Genomic DNA, 19,697 nt, shown 5'->3' with positions numbered 1-19,697 from the left:
TCGCGTGCTTTGTTTCAGACGCCGACCCATCTTTCTCGGTTGGTCTCCAGCTCCACCAATCCCGCCCGCCTCAGGGCGGGGCTTCAGGGTCAAGGTGGACCAATTCCCCAGCCTCGCCCCTACACGCGCTTTCGGACCCCCGGGGATGACTGACAGCGGTCAGGCCCAACCTGCTACTCCATAGCTGGGCCTCCGCCAGGGGCGTTACGGAGACTGGGGGCCTGGACCAATCGTATTAGACATCGAGGGGCGGGGCCTCGTGCCAGCTCCAGACCGGCACTATCGGCACACCCTTTGTCAAATGAGAGACCAAGAGGGGCGGCCCCTCGGTCCCGGTTCAGCCAATGAAGAGGGCGAGATGGGCGGGCCCGGAGTGCCTGGCGGCGGGTCCTCAGCTCTGAGCCGAGGTGCGGTGAGCCGGTGGGGGGACCGCGAGGCGAGCGCGGGAGCCTGGGCGGCGAGCGGGGTGTGAGCTGCCCGAAAATGCACTCGGATGCTGCAGCTGTCAGTGAGTAGTGGAGAGCCACCCGGCCGGTCCGAGCTATTGCCAGCACTCTCCACTAGGCTCCCACTGTTCCCGCCCCACGCCTCCTGTCCCGAAAAGCGCCGGGAGTCCCTGACGGGGAGCCACCCCTTCCCCTCCCGGGCCCGGGCAGGCGGTGACGCCGCGGGCGGCGTGGGGCGGGGGCGGGCGTGGGGGGAAGGGGACGGCCTGCCCGGGGCGGGAGGAGGTGAGGGGGGTGGGGACTGGCTCCATTTCAATGTTGGGGGGAGGGGGGTGGGACGTGCGATGAAGGGCCCGGACCCGAGTGTCCGGGGTGAATGGAGGTGGAGGCGGCGGCGGCGGGCGCTATCGGCAGGGCCGGGGGTGGCACCGGCGGGGGAGAGGGAGCGAGCGAGCGAGCGGGGCGCAGGGGTGAGGATTTCCAAGGGGCTGAGCGGTGCGGGCGGCTCCGTGAGAAAGGCGGGTGAGTGCGAGGGGAGCGCGGGGGCGGGGACAATGGGAAGAAGGGCTGGATGGCGAGGGTGGGGGGAACAATGGGGTGGGGGAACGGGGGCCGCGGCCGAGCGGGGCAGGAGGGCGGGCAAGGGACGAGGGCTGATGTAACGGGAGAGCGAGATAGTGGGAAGCATTGGGGTGTGATGGAATAGTTGGGGAGTCCGGCGGGCGGGAGGGGCACTGGAAGGGTGGTAGGGTGACCGAGAGTGGTGAGGGTTGGGGGGGTGGTGTTGGGACGGTAGGGTTATCGGGAGGAAGAGGAGCGTGGGGAGGATGTGGGATGGGAGGATGGGGGCAGGGGTGGGGGAGGCGAAGTGGGGGTGAAGAGCTAGTTAGGAAGGGGAGGTGGCAGGAGTACTGTCATGTCCAGATCGGTTCGCGCCGGGCCGGGGGGCGTCGGACGGTGTGTTTGGGAGGGGTGCTTCTTCCCCGGTCGAGGCCCGGTCCCTCTGAGGGGGGAGCCCAGAGCCTCAGGGCGAGCGGAGAGGAGGGGGCGGGGCTGGGGTGGAGGGGACGGGGGAGGTGTCCCGAGGTTGGCTCTGGCCACGGTTCTCCCGGAGCGGCGGGAAGCGAGGTCAGCGCTGGCGCGGGCTCGGGCTGCAGGACTGGGAGGCGGGGCAGGGGCGCGGGCTGCGGGTTTTCCGCGGTGGGAGCCGGAGGGGTCGGGCCCTGGAGGCCCGGCGGGGGTTTTGCGCAGGGGAGGTGTCGGGGTCCCTGGCGGTCCGTGGGTTTGGCAGTCTGTGACGCAGTTGTCTAATTTCTGGTCATCAGGTGTGGAAGCCGATGCCTCGGGACCCACTTCCCTGGCGAGAGGGTCAAGCTGGAGGCCCGGCGCAGCTTCTAGGGAGCGCGACCTCACCCCTGGCGCGGGGCGGGCGCTTTAGGGGTTTCCTTTAGGGTCTGGCTCCAGTCGCCGGGTGTGAAGGGGAAAGGCAGTCTTGCGGAATTCTGGGACTTGTAGTCCGGGCCGCGCCGGGCCGCGGTTGGGTTGGGTGCACGTGGGTAACTGTGGAAACGAGTCCCAGAATGCAGCGCGCCCCTCAGAGGCTCCCTGCCCTGCTAACTCGTGCTTTATTCCCCAGGCGACCTGGGCGCGCTTTCGGGAGGCTTTCCAGTCCCCTGGGACTGTATCAGCCCGGGAGGGAGAGCCCAAGCCAAGCCCAGTCCTTTTATTCTTGGACTCTTGATCTCCGAGTTTATTTTCCCCTGCATTTCCCCTTGTAGAATAAATGCTTAGTCTAGATCCATCTAGCACATAGGTTCAAGAAGCAACGCTAAAGCAGCATTTAGGAAGGTGTGTGCATCGTACGTGTAAGCTTGCCTAAGTTGAAAGGTGCAGTCATATGAATATGGGAACGCAGTGGAGACAGATGTGTCCCTTATGAAGATGATATAAACTATTTGTTGTTATTTCTTGGGCTATTTGGATTGCTAAAGGATAAAGGGAATTTTTGAAGTGAATTGAGTGATGGAGGTGGCTTGATGGAATTTGGGGTGGAATTGCCCTATTCATAAAGCTAGCATGAACATATGAAGGGTGAGTACAGGGAATATGTGATGTCTTCAGCTTTCAGTAAGTGTGGGAAGCAAATGAGACTATTGTTTGTTTGCTTTTTAACTGTGGGCTGAATTCCTTCTGTCTTTAATATTAAAGACCTTCCTCTCAGCTTGTAGATACCCAACCATTACATTTTCCCCAGTTCCCTTTACAGTGATCACTCCCAAATCTAATGTAGAGGTTCGTAACATTAGATAGAAATTATGATTATTTTTGTGATAGCTAATAGGAAAGTATTGGTTACATGGTCATTAGAAGGTATTTTAATGACCCTAATGATAAAAATCTTACCAAAAAGTCCTCTAAGATTAGCAGTTTGGTATAGTTATAAATATATTGAAATTCCATGTTTATTGCATAATGATTCTTTTTCTAATGTCTGAAAAAGATTGGTGTATGAAATAATGTATATCTTTCATATTTGCCTTAAGCCTGTGGTTAAAATGTCCAAGAAAAACCTTTGTAATATGTAAATGTGTAATACAGACATATTTCAAAAACAAGCATTTAATTCTGGGATTTGCTTTTGCAAAGAGTAAAGCAAAGAGATTGAAAATATATAAGAGCTGTCTATAATTGTCTTCAAGAGTTAAAGAAAATATTACGCTAGTCATATCTACCTTTTTCTGTGGTTCTAGTACATTACAAAGGACAAGTGCCCATTGCACGTGCTTAACTCCTGTCCCTTCCAGTTCCCAAAGGCCTGGGCTCCTGCACTATATCAGCTTATACTTTTTGCTCTGTTTTTTAGGATCCTCTTTGATGTTGGTTCCTTGGGAAGGTCTTTTATTTTCTTGTGAATTTGCCTTGCATTTAAACAGGTGTTCCTTATACTTAGTGGTTTCGACTGTTTTATATTGGAAAGAATTTTTAGGTAGCTTTGTCTATAATAGAACCAGAAGAAAGTCCCCTCATCCTTTCCACCTTTGAGGACTTCTGTATACATATTATTCTTTCTTTGTTCCTGGCTCCAAGATGTGCTCCTGCTGGCACTTGATCACATTTTTTTTTTTTTCAAACTTTTATCATTGTCTCCTTTTGTTTTTATCTTTAGCTACTTATAGCAGCTCTTACTAATCTATTTCCTTCTTCCTGTTTATGATGTATGTTTGCATTTTTCTCATCTTAATAATAATCACCTGATAATTTTAGCTAAAAATTAATATTTAATAATCCTGTTAGCAGTATAAAAATAAAGTTTGTCAGAAACTGACCTGATGATTTATATTGTCAGTTAGGGTGCTTTTGGCAAGCAGCAATACTTAACTAAAAATGACTTAAATAATAGGGCTTATTGTTGTCTAGTAGCAGGAAGTATAGAAATAGGTGTTTTAGAGACCTATGAAGTGACTTAATGATGTCATTAAGAACAAGGCTGTTTGTGTTACAAGTCTTCCCGGCTCTTAGCATCACTAACTCAGCCCTGGGTTCTTTTGCTCAACTCCAGATAGAGATCATGAAGAGGCAAGCAAGCAAAACCATCTGAATGAGCTTTATTGTGGCAAACAGCATGGCCTGCTCTGCAAGGACTTAAGGGGTAAAGCCTACATAGACAAAGAGTGGGCTCCTGCAGGCACACAGCTCTTGCACATGATCCCAGTATTTCTGCATTCGTCTTGTCAGGATTTTACACTTAGCATGGGTTTACATTTGACATGGTGATCTGCTCATGTGTATTTGGCCTGTCTGCATTAAGCTCTCAAAAGACCACTCACTGCCACCACCCTATAAAGGTTGTATATTGACAGACTTTCTATGCCAGGGTGTTGCAGAAAGCTTGGGGGAAGAGTGAACAGCTCCCAGTCCTGGTCATTTGTGGAAACATCTTTTGAAGACAGCTTACTGATGGGGAGGGAGAATCGTAGAGGTGTCTGTTCAGGGCCTTTTCTATTCTGTCTCATTTGCATCTTTTCTTCCTTTTAAGTATTTTGTCTTTTGATCCAAGCTCTTAGCCTCACATTTGCAATGTGGTTGCTGCAGCACCAGACATCATGCTTATGTAAGAAATCAGGGAAGGAAGGCGTGTATTTCCTTAAAATTCCCTCTTAGGGCCTTTTTTCTAGAAGCTCACCTTGAAGACTTTTGTTTCAGTGTCATTGGTAGAACTGATTTCATACTACTGCTAGTTTTGAGGGAGGCTAAGCAAGTAAAAGACTGACATTTTTTGGCTTCTGTTGTAGGATGTGGCCTTTGTTAGGGTAGAGTAAGGGTGCTGAAAAGGCTCTGGATTGGCAGCTTACAGGTTATATGCCTGAACCAGCTACTTTACAAGGTTCTCTCTGGCTTGGTCTCATTTTTTTTTTTTTTTTTCTTGCTAATTTATTTTCTGCTTTATCCTAAAAGAATTAGGGATGACTTACTAAATATAAAATCCTATCAAGTGAAGGAAAATAAATTGCATATGGACTTAGAAGGTTGCACTGAAATTCTTGCTGTCTGTTGAAAATAGACCTACTCTGAGCCTCCTAGTAGTCAAAGAAGAAACCAAAACCAGTTAATTTTATTTCATTTGGTTAATGAAACTGCAGTAACTTTTAATAATCCATACTGGAACCTTAGGCATTTCTTACCCTCTCTTTCCCTGGTCGGTAGTGAGAGGGAGAGGATGCATCTCTTCCTCACACATCCCCTCTTCCTGCACCTGTGGGTCTGACCCATCTTTCTCTTGGGATAACCAGTAGTGTCTTTGCCAGGCTCAACCTCTGTTTTGTCTTCTCAGTCACCATTTGAATGATCTTTGCACTTAGGATTCCCCTGCCTACTTGAGAAACTTGAAGTCTCCCAGCTGCTCAATTAAATGTGGACTCTTCAGAATGAGAACTCAGGTGTGGATGAACAGCCTCTGTGAACTGCCCTCAGCTCCCCCCCATTAGATCTCCAAAGTTCTGCCTACTTGTGTTGCTCAGCTTCATGTTTTTTTGACAATTACTGCTTGCTTACTAATTTCTTTCCAATTAGATTATTACCTCCTGAGATTGGGGACTGTATCTGTCCACTTAGTGATAGCATGATGCTTTGCTTAGTGCTTATATATTGGATTGAACTTAAAGAGTCAGCTATTGAGTAGTTTGTAAATTAGCTAGAAAATTTTGTTCTTCCTGCTGCTATCCAGCATGCTTCTGAGTCCTTTTTCATTATCTTACATTTTTTCCTCCCAGGGATGCAGACTCACTTTTTTATTCTTTGCCTTTAAATTTCTTTTCTTTTACAAAGTCAGCCATATGCAAATTAATTTAAGGAGTATTTTTTTTTTTAATAGTTATCAGTCTTAAAGGTGTGGACAGATTGAAATGCTGGTGATGTGGGAGGCGACAGAAGGAGTCTAAATGTGTCTGTGTCCATTTCTAATCTCATGTCACAGAAGGTTAGGGTGGGAATGGCAGGTCTTTTGTTTAGGAAGCCTAGAGTATTTCAACTTTTCTTGTTTTTTGTCTTATCACCATATCCTATTCCTAAGGATTTATTTCTTAAGTTAACACTGAAAGACTTTCTTCATTTAGAAAGTAAAATGTGTGAATTGGAGGTAAAATTTTTAAAGTAAAATTATCTGTAGTGAGTTCTACATCAGTACTGCCAGCGCTGCAGTTGGTCAGCATGGATTGGTGTTAATAGCTTTTCATACCTTGTTCTTTTTCTTATTTTGAAATTCAGGTTAGAAGAGGAACCTCTTGAGAATTATTCTTTTAAGCAGAACATGCATTTAAAATTGTGTTTTAAGAAGAAAGACACTGAAATACATTTTAGATAGAATTATATGTTTTAGTAATCATTGTATGACAGTTTCAGATCTAAGGATTTTTTTTTTTTTCCTAAAGTACCTTCTACTCCACTTTTGAATTGCTTTTCTTTAGAAAACATTGTTGATGGGTTATTTTCAGCATAGGAAGGTAGGCTTGTGGGTTTTGAAATTAATATACTGAATAAAACACTTAGTATTATGAAAAGCCCCTGCTTGCCATTACCTCTAGTTATGACTTTTTTCTTAGTTCCATCTTTGAGGATTCCCCCCCTTTCCGCTTTGAGACAAGGGTCTCACTAAGTTGCTGAGTCTTGCTAAGTTTCGAGACTGGCCTTGAACTTGAGATCCTCCTGCCTCAGCCTTCTGAGTTGCTGGAATTACCAGGCGTGTGCCACCATGCCTGGCTTAAGGTTTCTCCCCCCCCCCCCCCATGAATGTGTTTGAAAGCCTTTCCTTACTTGCTTGTCTGTATCAGTAAGATTTGCAAAGCAGGCATTTGTGTGTATAATGGTCATTGTCAGTCTTCTGGGGCCCTGGCTCTTCCTCTGGGAATTCCTACCGTTAACAGGTGGAGTTAGATACACACTTCCCCAAATGTGAACCTGAAGGTGAAGGCAGATAATGGGAAGAAGGTAGGAACTGATGGTGGCCATTCCAGAGGGTGTTCAGTGGTGGCATCTTTATTATTTTTAGAAGCCCAGTCTCGTTCTTGTCCTGTCTGTGGGGTACTTTGCTGTGTGTCCACAGTGTTCTTTTGGTTGTATAACTGATAGGTTTAGTTCTCAGTGTTTCTTAGAGATTCTGTGAGCTCTCCAATATATAAAAATCACTTTTCTGTTTTATCTAGCCAGGGTTAGTTTCTGATGCTGGCAACTAAGAATTCAGACACATCCATGTTCAGACCTGTCAGTGGTTAAATACATAGTAGAAGCCCTTGTGGAGAAGTGTATTGGTTTCCCTTTTCACCCTGGCTGCCTGTGGGCTCTGTTCGGAGGTGACCCAAAGGACTGAAGGGGAACACAGGTAATGTCACTTGTAGGTGGTTCCTGTAGCCTTTGCCTTTGTTCAGGCAGGATTGAACCACATATTCACCAGTTCACTGGATCTCATTAGATGGATCTGTTTTTTCTGATTACTGATCGATGCTTAAGAGCTGGTGCATCGTTTGGGATCTGGCTTGGGAATATGAACTGTGGAAATATTTGTGGGTTTGTGTGTGTGTGCGTGTAAGTGTAATATTAATTTCATGTAGCCCAAAATCGTATTTGATAGTTGTTAGATTTTCTAGTCAACCATATTGATGTATAATGTACCTGTTATAAAATTGTACCAATTATGGTTGAGTGGATTTTGACAAATATATACTGGTGTGACCACTATTAAGATACAGAACATGTTCATTACTACAGAAAGGTCACTCAAGTCCTCTTGAGGCCCAAACCACCACCAGATTTTTGGCTTCCCATGGCTTCCTCTATGTTAGTTGATAATTTGTCATTTTGCTGTTCTTAGTTATAGTACTAAAAGGAACAATAAGTCTCTTTCTTGTTTTCACACACTGAACTGTTAAATCTAAAGAAAAACTACCAGTGCTGTGTAAATGATAAATCTGATAATTAGTATTTTACTGTGCGAGATTGTCTTGAGTTAGATCACTTGCTCTATTGGAAGATTTTCCAGTGAAAGGTTTTTCTTGCTTTTCTGTGACCCAAAGACATGCTCCTTTGTAATGATGTAATTGCCGTGTGGGTCAGATTGTAGGCAGGAAAGCCTAGTTGTTAGGTGTGGGCACTAGAGTCAAAATGTCAATTCACATCCCTGCTCTGCATCTATTAGCTATGTGACTGTAGGTGAGTTATTCAACTACTCTGTGCGCTGAGTCCTCATGTATAAAACTACCTATTGTTTGTGGTGGGACATGGAATTGTTTAGGCACCAACTGTTAATATTGAGCATCTGCTGTGTACCAGGTCCTGTTCTTCATCTTTCAAGACTTTTTCATTCTTGTGTGAGGCAGGAGGCAGGTAGTAAGTAAATCATGGTACATTTTGTATGGTAAGGGGGGAGCGGTAAGCACAGGCACCTGGCTGAGTGTGATAGAGAGAGGCTAGTAGTTTTAAATAGTGTGGTTAGGGAAGGCCTCACAATGTGATAAGATTTGATGGGGGAAGGGGCCATTCAGGCAAAGGGAGCATCACTGTGGAGGCTCTGACAGGAGACGCCTGGATGTGAGGAACAGCAAGGAGTTGGTGTTCTGGGAGTAGAGTTGGGGTGAGTGCAGGGGAAAGAAGGAGAAGGCAAGGTCAGAAGTGGTCCTGAGGAGCAAACGAGCTAAAACACATGAAGTGTTTTTGTTGCTAATGATTACTGTGTGAAGGCCTTATAAGGAACCCGGCGAGAGGAAAAGAGGTTGCAGGAGAGAAAAGACTCAAGTGAGACGTTCCCTTACTTAAGCCGTTAGCAAACATCTGAGGGTTCTTGTTGCCAGACACTGCTGTAACAAACAAGGCGGAGTAGGGGTGTGGGGGCGCAGTGTTTAAGGAGCCTTCTTTTCAGGCAGTTCAGTTTAGGGGAGAGAAGTAATGGGCAGTGATGGATGACAGCTGCTGAGTCAGGCGGGGTCAGGTGGATAGGAGGGTGGGCTCCCGAGCTGAGGGAGCAGCAAGGGTGGGAAGGAGAACCGTGGCAGCAGGAAGAGTAGTGGTGAGCTAGTGGGCAGGGGTGCAGGGGTGCAGGGGAGGGGTTAGGCCTGATTAGAGAGGAGGCACAGAGGAAGGGAAGCTGAGGAGGAAGGGCAGTCAGGTGAGGCAGAGGCAGAAAGGAGGTGCAAGGCCTGGGGGACAAACACAGGCACAGAATCCTCCCAGCAGCCCCCTGCAGACAGGGTGGGGCCTCTTAGCCCCAGTTCACAGATGAGGACGCTGAGGTATAGAAAGGTGGACTGTTCTCGCGCACACAGCTTGGAAGTGTTGAATTGAGTTTCTGAGGCGTTGTGACTCCAGGATCTGGGTGTCTCTCCACCGCCAATGATGTTATTCTTAACATTTTATTTGTGCTTTTCATTTAATCCTTTGTGTAACTCCATGAGCATTTCGAAATTCCATTTTTTTTCCCTTTTCCTGGATTTGTGAATGATAGCAGAGCAGGTTGGTACGGTTAGCTCCATTTTGCCTTTGGTTCTTTTCTTCTTGGAGTGATCCCAGCAGAATCAGGATTTAGGATTTCAAAATGGCCTTTCCTACTCCTCTTCATCCCTTCTCCTGTTGGTTTGCAGGCAGTTAAAAACCAGATCTCACTGGGCAACTGAATCATGGCAAGGAAAAGTTCCCCCCCCTCTTTTTTTTTTTTATTATTGTAAACAAATGGGATACATGCTGTTTCTCTATTTGTACATGGAGTCAAGGCATACCAATTGTGTAATCATAAATTTACATAGGGCATTGTTGTTTGATTCATTGTTATTTTTTTCCCTTCCCCCCCACCCCTCCCACCCCTCTTTTCCCTCTACACAGTCCTTCCTTCCTCCATTCTTACCACCCTCCTTATCCCTAACCCTAAACCTAACCCTAACCCTAACACCTCCCACTCCCCATTATACGTCCTCATCCGCTTATCAGCGAGATCATTCGTCCTTTAGTTTTTTGAGATTGGCTTATCTCACTTAGCATGATATTCTCCAATTTTATCCATTTGTCTGCAAATGCCATAATTTTATCATTCTTCATGGTGGAGTAATACTCCATTGTATATATATATGCCACAGTTTCTTTATCCATTCATCAACTGAGGGGCATTTGCTAATGAAGTAGTCATTTTTGTCTTAGATTTTATTTTAAATGTGTATTGAAATACTCTTGAAAGTTTTAAACTCAGGAGATAGTCTACTTGCAGAAAGGCTAGAAAATATAAGACTTCTTGGTAGAGCTATTGATAGCTTTTGTGTAACATTTTGAAATTATTTCCTTCTATTTATTTCTTGTAGTTTAGGGTAAGTTTAATATTTTTCCCTCTTAATATCTCCTGTCTACAGATACCATTCCCAAAATTTGACTACAGGTTACTCATTCTTAGTTAAACAGGAAATTGAGGATAATTGTCCAGTCAAGTCCAGTGGTTATTGAATTAATAGTTTTAAAGATGCATCACCTTGTTGTTCCTCTGGCCTGTCTTTACTTTTTGCTGTTTTAGGTTTTGTTCATCTTAGACTCTTCTGCCTTGTAGGAATTAAAATAATCAGCCTCAATTGGTGTGTGGTAGGGGCCTGCGCAGTGCTAAGTGTTTGTCATGCATCATCTCATTTCATCCTCTCAGTAGCCTCATGGAGAGGATCCTGTAAGTTATTCCAGCTGTGTATCAGGAACACTGAGGCAGGCTGAATTTGGTTGGGTAATGTGCAGGGAACTCGGCTAGGACACAGTACAACTGGGACTGTAACCCAGGCTCTCTGATGACCTTCTCTCCCCTAACTGTGGGACCTGGTAACATTAGCAAGATTTAAGGATGGTTTTTCCTTTGAATGACTCGTGGATCTGTTTTCAGTAGGTAGGTGGGGTGGGAAGGAATCTAGAGCCCCTTTCCCTTGTTACATTGGGAATGTAGCCAAATTGTGCCACCTGAAGTGACTGCCTCCTTGGAGATCGCACAGCAGGGCAGTGTGCTGGGTGGCACCCCCCTCTCCTGGGTGGTTGGTTTCTTCTCCTGTCCTCTTCTGTGGGCTCTGAGAGAGACTTGGGAGGAAAAAGCCAGGTGCGGTTGGCTTGGATGGCTTTCACTTTGGATCTTGTGCTTGATGAAAATGCTGAGTCACCTGCAATGACCTGGTTTCCTTATCAATTTTCCATTTCCCTGGCACCCCTTTTCAACTTTTGTGCCTTGTAAGTAGCAAATATTTATAGATGAGGTGAACAAAGCTAACACCTCCCACCCCTGCTACCTTTGTTTCCTTTTGCTGTCACCTGGAGGTTTCGGCCCTGAGCCTTTTCTCTGGATCTTGACCTTTATTCCATATAGATGGGATGCCCTTGAGTGAGTTAGAGTCCTGTGGGGCCTCCCCTGAGGTTGTTCCAGGACGGCTTGGCTGCTGTCAGGGTAGAATTGAGTTGAGGGCGCTGCACATTAGAATCATCTGGGGCTGCTTGAGAAAAGATTGACCACTCACTTCCATTTCTATTTAATTGTTCTGGGTTGGGGCCTTGGCATCAGTGTTTTGTGAGTCTCCTGTGTGGCCAATTGATTCCTGTAAGAAGATGAGTGAGATGGGTTTGGTTTGGCCCTGAGGGAGAGGGCTCAAAAGGTGTAGCAGCTCTTCCAGTGTCCCCACCCTGGGAAGTAGACAGACCATTCCTCCTCACCTTCTGACATAATAGCCAACACCAGGGCAGTACCTGTTCTGTGTCAGGCTCTGTTCTAAGCACATGGCAGCAGTAACTTATTTAATCCTTGCAGTATCCGTATGGGACAGGCACTGTCATGCATTTTATAGAAAAAGAAATTGCTAAATCTAGCAATGAAGGCCATGTAGTATGAAACTGATCCATAAACCTAGCTTCTGGATTTTCCTGGTCTTGCAGTGTGGAAAAGTCATTTCAAGTCTTTGTTTTAATCACTTAGCCTCAAATGTGTATGTTTATTTTACAAATGAAGCTAAGACCTGTGCCATCTCATTCAGCTAATGACTATCAATTGGTATGCGAAGTTGTAAATCGGTATTGTAGATCATTTAAAACACTTCTTTTTATAGTTTCAACTAACAGTATGCTTCACTTTATGATAGTAGATTTTATATTCCAAGTCATTTTGAGGTAGAATGCATTTTAATGTAATTTTTTTCTTAAACTTGCATTTCATACTTTTAAAATACATATGCTTTGTATTGTTTAGCTCAGATACAGGTCTGCACTGACTCGTGGTCTGACCTGCCCCTTTCTATGCTCTGGCCATGGTAACCTTCCAGGATATTAAGCAAATCTAAGATTAGCATTTTAAATATGCTCAAGTTCTGCCATATAAAACGTGTACTCCACACATTCTCAAGTCCATGTGCATATCTACTCTCCCCTTCAAAGCTAAGCTTCTTGTTCAGCTTGTCCATTCTTGGCATGTTCTGTTCCTCATCCTCTTCTCTCCTCAGCCCCTTCAGTTTATTATGGCCTCAGTTCTGTCGTTGCAATTTTTGCTGGGGTCATAGGAGTAACCTCCATGCTGCTAAATCTAGTGACTTTTTAAAGCATTAATTCCCCTATTTAGTCATACTTGTCATGTACAAGGCCCTTGCTAGTCTAAGTAGTGTAAATAGAGTGGTGAATAAAGGAAAAATGTCCTTGTCCTCCTGAAACTTCAGCTCTAGTAGAGTGACAAAGATGTAAATGTACATAACCCAGTGTTGGGATCATGAAAGACCTTATATTGTATGAGTCCACAACAGGCAAATCTGTAGATCTGGAAAAGTAGATTAATGGTTGCCTAGTGCTGAAGGGAGTGAGGGGGAAATTGAGGAGTAACTGCTAATGCAGTGATAAGTATTTTGTAATTAGATTTTGGTGATGGTTGTGTAACTTCTTGAATATACTAAAACCCTTTGGATCGTACACTTTAAACAGGTGAGCTATATGGTATGTGAATTAAATCTCTAGAAAGCTCTTAAAAATATATCAGGAAGTGATAAATGCCATGGAGTCTGAATCCAGTGGTGGTGAAGGTACTGCTTTGGATAGAGAAACAGGAGACCTCTGATGAGGTGACATTTGAGTAGATATTTCAGTGAAGACGAAGACAACTGTTATGCCTTGTCAATGTCAGGTGTCATTGAGGGAAAGGGCACAGTAAATGCCACTCCTGAGTATAAGAGGAAGAGTGTGACTGGAGTAACAGTGAACAAGGACAGTGGAATGAGGTTCTATAAGACATCATGTGGGGTCTCATAAGGACTTGATTTCTTTTATAAGAATAAAATATTCTTATAATAAGACATCCAAAATCTCAGTGATTGAAATCAGAAGTTGTGACATATCCTTTGTGAGTTGGTGGGGGTCCCTACTCCACACCAGTGACATCCTTATCCTTCGTCTATCTGAAATGCAAGGAAAGAGGGCTGTGTTTCTAGAGGTTTTAAAGAAGCAAGGCAAGCCTAAACAGTGGCTCTCAACAATAGTACACATTTGGTTTTAACAAGAAATTTTTTTCTTTTTCCACGTCACACAGTAAAATTGACTTTTCAGGAGGTTGGCTATGTACCCATGGCTTGGAGCACCCTTTAAGGCTTCCATGTTGATTCCCAGTTAGAGAGGCATAACCCTGTACTGCTAGATTGTTTTGTTCTGTCCCAGAGACATTTAGAATGAATGCTGATTTTGATAACCTTTAATTTTGTTCAGTTTTGTTTCACTTTTTTGGCAACAACATGGTCATTATTCTGCCTTCACCCTGTCCCCCAAACTTTACAGGTTTGTTTCATCATTTTCATTGTCATCAAAAAAGCATTTATTAAGTGCATAGTGCTGTATTTAAAATGTTTATATCTGAGAACATTGCTCACTGATTGGCAGGGTGGAGTTTAGCTAATAATAAAATACTTTCATGAAAGTTTGGTGACCATAAAGTGTCCATAACACTGGTATTATATATCTTTTCTGCACTGTTGTTTCTGTTTTTAAAAAATGATCAGTAGCTTTATTAGACAGTTTTACTAGTTTGGTAGAGAAATAAATGGACAACATTTTTAATCAGAAAAACAACATACATTATTTTCAAATACCAGATACAAGCTTTTTTAAAGAATATATTTTTGTTTTTAATTGACACATAGTAATGGAACATTTATGGGATATAGCATGACATTTCAGTACATGTATACCACGTGTAATAATCTGATCAGGGTCATTGATGTATTTGTTACCTTACACATGTATTATTTCTTTGCACTGGGAACATTTGCAGTCTTCTGTACTAGTTATTGATTGTTGTCAACCATATTTATCCTACTGTAATACAGAGCAGTGAAATTATTTCTTCTATACCCCAGCTGCACCCCTGTACCTTTTAACTATCCTCTCTCCATCCATTCCTCCCTTTCCATATCCTTTTCAAGTTCTGATAACCACTGTTCTATTCTGTACTTTCTTGAGATCAACTTTTTAGCTTCTACATGTAAGTAAGAACTTGAAGTATTTGTCTTTTCTTTGCTTGACTTATTTTACTGAACATAAAAGTCCTCCAGTTACACTCATGTTGGCTGGAGGTGACAGAATTATATTCGTTTTATGACTGAATAATATTCTGTTTTGTATGTATGTATATGTGTATGTGTATCTACACAGATATACCACATTTTTAATTCATCTTTTGATGATGATTGATTGCATGTCTTGGCTATTGTGAATAGTGTCACAGTAAACATGCTAATATAGATGCCTCTTTGACATTTTGATTTAACTTACTTTGGATATATCTACCTGGTAGTGAGATAGCTGGATCAGATGCTAGCTGCATTTTAATTTTTTTATTATACATCATAATTATACATAGTAATTGGCTTCATTTGGACAAAATCATACATGTAAGGAATTTGATTTCAATCCCCAATTCCCTTCTGCTCCTCCCTCTTCCTGTTATCCCTCTTCTACTAACCTTCCTTTCTTTTACATATCATTTCTAGATTTTCGAGGCACTGTGTTCCATATGACTCTACCAATTTACATTCCCACCAGTAGTTATCAAGGTTCCCCCTTTTTCACATTCTCAGCATTAATTTTTTTTTTTTTTTTTTTTTTTTTTGTCTTTTTCATAATAGCCATTCTACCCGGAGTGAGATATCTCATTGTGGTTTTGATTCTCATTTCCCTGAATGATCAATGATGTTGAGTATTTTTTCACATGCTTTTCAGTGATTTGTATAATTGTTTGAGATGAGTCTGTTCAGGTTATTTGCCCAATTTTTTATTAAATTTTTTTCATTTTCTTGTACCCATTTTAAAGCTGTATTATTTGGTTTTTTCTTTCTTTTTGCTCCTGACTGAAGTTCCTTATATATTTTGAAAATTAATCCCTTGTCAAATGAACAGTTTGCATTTGACTATTCTGTGAGTTGTCTTTTCATTCTGTTGATTGTTCTCCATTGCTTTACAAAAGCTTTTTAAATTTGATGTAATCCCATTTGCCAATTTGTACTTTGGGGATCATCCAAAGAATCTTCAGACTAGTATTCTGAAGCATTTCCCCTATATTTTCCTTTAACAAGTTCATAGTTTTGGAGTCTTAATAGTAAGTCTGTGACCCATTTTGAGTTAATTTTTGTATATGGTGAGAGTGGTCTACTTTTTTCCTTCTGAGTATGGCTATCCAGTTTTCCCAGCATCATGTATTGAAGATACTTGCTCCAATGTTCTGGTTGTCTTTTATGTTGCTGCTGATGTATAAGTTTCTTTTTGTGTTTTCTGTTCTCTTCTGTTGGTCTCTGTGTTTGTTTTTATGCCAGTATTGTGCTGTTTTGGTTATTATTGCTTTGTAGTATGTTTTAAAGTCAAGTGCTGTAATCTCTAGCTTTGTTCTTTTTGCTCAAGATTGCTTTGGTTATTCAGCATCTTCTGTAGTTCCACACAAATTGTATGATTGTTTTCTCTATTTCTGTAAAGAATGTTATTAATATTTTGATAGTAATTGTATCAAATCTCTAGACCACTTTGGGTGTATGGACATTTTAACAATATTCTTTCAGTTCATGAACAAGGACATCTTTCCATGTTTTTGTGTCTGCTTTAATTTCTTTTAAAAAGATTTTGTAATTTTCATTGTAAAGATCATTCTTTTGTTAAATTTATTTCTAGGTTTTTGCTTATTTTTTGTAGTGCTATAAGTGGGATTGCTTTCTTAGTAATTTTGTTGTTGTAGTATAAAAAAGCTATTGCTTTTATATGTTTCTCTATCCTCCAATCTTACTGAATTCATGCCAGTTCTAATTATTATTATTATTATTTTTTTTTTGGTGGAATCCTTAGGTTTTTCTATATATATATTACCTGCAAACAGGGATAATTTAATCTCCTCCTTTCCTATTTGGATGCCCTTTATTTATTTTATTTCTCTGGCCCATTTTTTTCTCTTAAATAAAAGTTGGTAGATTGTTTTAGCCTGTTTTAATATTTTTCTTTTATATTTATTTACTTTAAGTTTGTGAACTTGATGATTAACAACCTTGGGTAGGAAATGCTGCTGCCTTTTTCCCTTTATGGAGTGTGAAGACAGCTGAACTTTTTTTGTTCTGATTAGAAATAAACTAGAATGCTTACAAATAAACTAGAGTGAAAGAAGCAGTTTTGGATTAAAAGTTCGAAGATGTTGATTTATTCCCAGTCTGGCCACAGCCAGCTAGCTGTCTGATCCTGCTTGAGCTAGTTGAATGAAGAGAATCAGACACAAGGGCATGGTGTCTCTCATCACCTGTATGCAATCCACTTGGTCTCATTCTTGCAGTACAATCACATTTTGTATGGAAATTGTTTCTGATGTTCCCATTTAAGGTGCACATCACTTGTATTAAAAATACCACTGGAAATAATTGTAGTCGGCACTCCATTGGACAACATCTCAGATGAATCCAGCACAGCCAGTTCCTTCCTCCAGCATTGTAACAGATCACTGGCTCCTAAGTTGAGCACCAGTTGGAGCAGCTGGCAGGCATTTAGGGACCATGTTTTATGAAAAATGCATTTCTTTAAATACTAGACTTATCCAGTGTTGTGATGCACTATGATTGGCGTGTAAAAACTGAAACTGAGTGACTAGTCATGTGTCACATCTTGTGTTAAGTAGAGAGAGGACAGTTAATGGGACAACTGAAATGTCCTTTTTTTTTTTTTTTTCCCACTTGTCAAGTGAATAAAATTGAATTTTCTGAGTTATATGGCTGTTTTCTGCAAATCCAGTGTATGGAGGATCTCTCCTCTCCACTTTTACTGCCATTGTCTAACTTGAGGCCCTACTTATTTATTTCCCACATCAGTCACTTCTAGTTCTCTCCATCAGTGGCCACTCTAAATCCAGGTCTCCTGTCATCCCTGTTACACTTTTGTCCTAGAGTGGTCTTTCTAGCAGATTCCTGATTAGAACACTCCCACAGCACCCAGACTTCCGCAAGAGTGCTTCTCAGACTTCTCCAGCAACGTTCTGCAGTGCACAGGTTAGTGAGATAGGCACTTCCAGGGTTCTGGAATCACGTATGCACCCAGCATGTTGAAATTTCTTTAGTCTCATGCCATATCATGTAAAGCTGTTGTAGATACATTACCATTGAGTAGAGTTGGTGCTGCTTGAATGTGCCATGTTTATCTCTTAAATTTGCATACCCTCTGGTAGAATTATATATTCTGATATTCAATTTAAACTCAAAAGCAGGTTCTTTATTTGCTATCTTTGCTCTTCTTTTGAATTTCCTTGTTTTACCATGACACTTCTTACATCTGAAAATCACATGAAATCCTCTGAACATATCGTCTAAGTCTTGGTACCTTTATACCTGCATTCATTCATTTACTGAATATTTATTGAGCACCTAATATGTCCCAGGTACTATTCTAGGCTTTAGGGGCACAGCAGTGGGCAAGATCAAGTTTTTGGCCTTAGTAGAATTAACATTGTGATACATAGTTTACAAATATGTGGTAGAATATCAGGTGGTACAGATGTCATAAAAAGAAGTAAAACATCATCAGGGGGTAGAGTGCAGAAGGGATCTTGTTTGTTGACCTAACAAGGTTTTATGTGGAGGTGATATTTAAATGGCAACCTGATAATGCATGAGAGCAAGTTGTGTTTGCACTAGAGGGAAGATTATGTAAGGCAGAGAGAATAGCATGTACAAAGACCCTGAGGTGTGAGTGTGCTAGGGAATATTACCATAACAGCAGGAAACCCACTGTGGCTAAGCAGAATGAGCAAGGGGAAGATGATTAGAAGCAGTGTGTGCAGTGTCCTGAGCCCATAATAAGGTGTTTTCTTTTGCCATGAATAGCTTTCCCTTTCATGTGTACCTTTTGGATGGGATTGGGATTAATTTTAGTTTGTTCCACAGTTACCCTCTGTTACTGAATAATTTGTTTCTATGGATTTTACATGATATTTAATTGCATTAATTATATATTTTTTATTTATACATACATGAATACATACAAACATGTTTATCAACTCCTTTCATTGATTTATCCTCCTGCACACATACCATACTGTTAATAGTTACTGTGTTTTTATACCAGGTATTGGCATACTAAGGCCCACAGACCAAATGTAGTCTACCACCCAGTTTATTTATAAAGTTTTATTGGAAAGCAGCTATGCTCATTTATGTATTATTTATGAGTGCTCTTGAACTACAATGGCTGAGTGGTGGTAGCAGGAAAAAGACTCAGGTAGCCTAAAATATTTACAATCTGGCCCTTTACAGAGGGTTTATCAGCCTCTGCTTTATAATATCTATTGATATCAGATGGAGTAAGTTCTTCCTCACTCGTTATCAAGTTTCTTGGCTAGTCTAATATGTTGTTCTTCAATAAACTTTAGAATCAGTCTGCCAAGCTTCCCTGACTCCTTTCTGTATGTCTTTTTTGGGCTGAAGAGCTGCAGGGCAGGTGGGATAGGTATTTGCATTCAGTTTGTAGTTTATTGAAAGGAGAAGCGATTGCTTTACAGTTAGGGTCTTTCCATTCCAGAAATGTAATGACTCTACATTTATGTCTTTCAGCAAACATTTTTTGTTTCCTCATTTGTATTTTACAAATGTATTATTGCTCTTTTTTTTTTTATTGCTTTTTGTTGTTGTTATAAGTGAGCTCTTCTCCCAGTTATATTTTGTAAGCGACTATTAGGGTATAAAGGAAAGCATTTGCTTTTTATATATTTAAATTGTTTTTGGCCCTCAGGCGCCATTAACAAAATTAATTTTCAAATTCGATTCTTTTGATTGACAATCATTGTCTGAACTTACCCATAACTGATTCTGTAGAGAGGGTAGTTTAGGAAAATGGACTTTGACCTCCTTAGTGGTGTTCATTTTTTCTTTTATATTGTGCATAGTGAGTAGTAATACAGAAAATCCTAGACAATTTTGTGCTCAGTCTGCATTTGTTGATAGCTTGAAGAATACCTAGAAAATAATTTGGGCAAGCTATTTGTCAAACAGAGGCTGTACCTCTTTGAAGAGCCAATCGTTGCTTTTAAAATAAAGACTACAGAGGACTGTGCCTGTCACTCAGGAGAATGAAGCCCAGACACCACTTTATTGTGGAAAGCCATTGGATCATGGAATGTAGTTGACTTAACCTAGCATTTATCCTTTGGAATTGAAATATGAGCAGAAGGAGATTTTTATGAATCAGTTAGTGCTTTCCTTAAATATGTTCTCTGTAAAGCAT

At 42.0% G+C, this 19,697-nt stretch overlaps 1 protein-coding gene across 5 annotated transcripts in view; it reads left to right on the top strand.

Annotated features, from left to right (window-relative positions):
- Positions 1-390: 390 nt before the first annotated feature.
- The window catches only part of Dcun1d4 (defective in cullin neddylation 1 domain containing 4), a 70,256-nt gene continuing 50,949 nt past the window's right edge, over positions 391-19,697 (top strand). Inside the window, exons 1-2 of one of the 5 annotated variants that reach the window (XM_047566943.1) lie at positions 438-508; positions 17,369-17,470. Coding sequence is in view for 2 of the 5 variants with exons in the window: in XM_047566940.1 (XP_047422896.1) it covers positions 484-508 (25 nt within the window). In the remaining 3 variants the exon portion in view is untranslated. Of the gene's footprint in view, positions 509-1,555; positions 1,575-5,364; positions 5,384-17,368; positions 17,471-19,697 lie in introns of those variants that run through there. The other 4 variants (XM_047566940.1, XM_047566942.1, XM_047566944.1 and 1 more) reach the window with 4 other exon arrangements.

Source organism: Sciurus carolinensis, chromosome 10, assembly GCF_902686445.1.
Source record: "Sciurus carolinensis chromosome 10, mSciCar1.2, whole genome shotgun sequence".
Classification (NCBI taxonomy): domain Eukaryota; kingdom Metazoa; phylum Chordata; class Mammalia; order Rodentia; family Sciuridae; genus Sciurus; species Sciurus carolinensis.
Note: the sequence above shows the minus strand (reverse complement) of the source record. Positions and strands in the feature narration are given on the sequence as shown.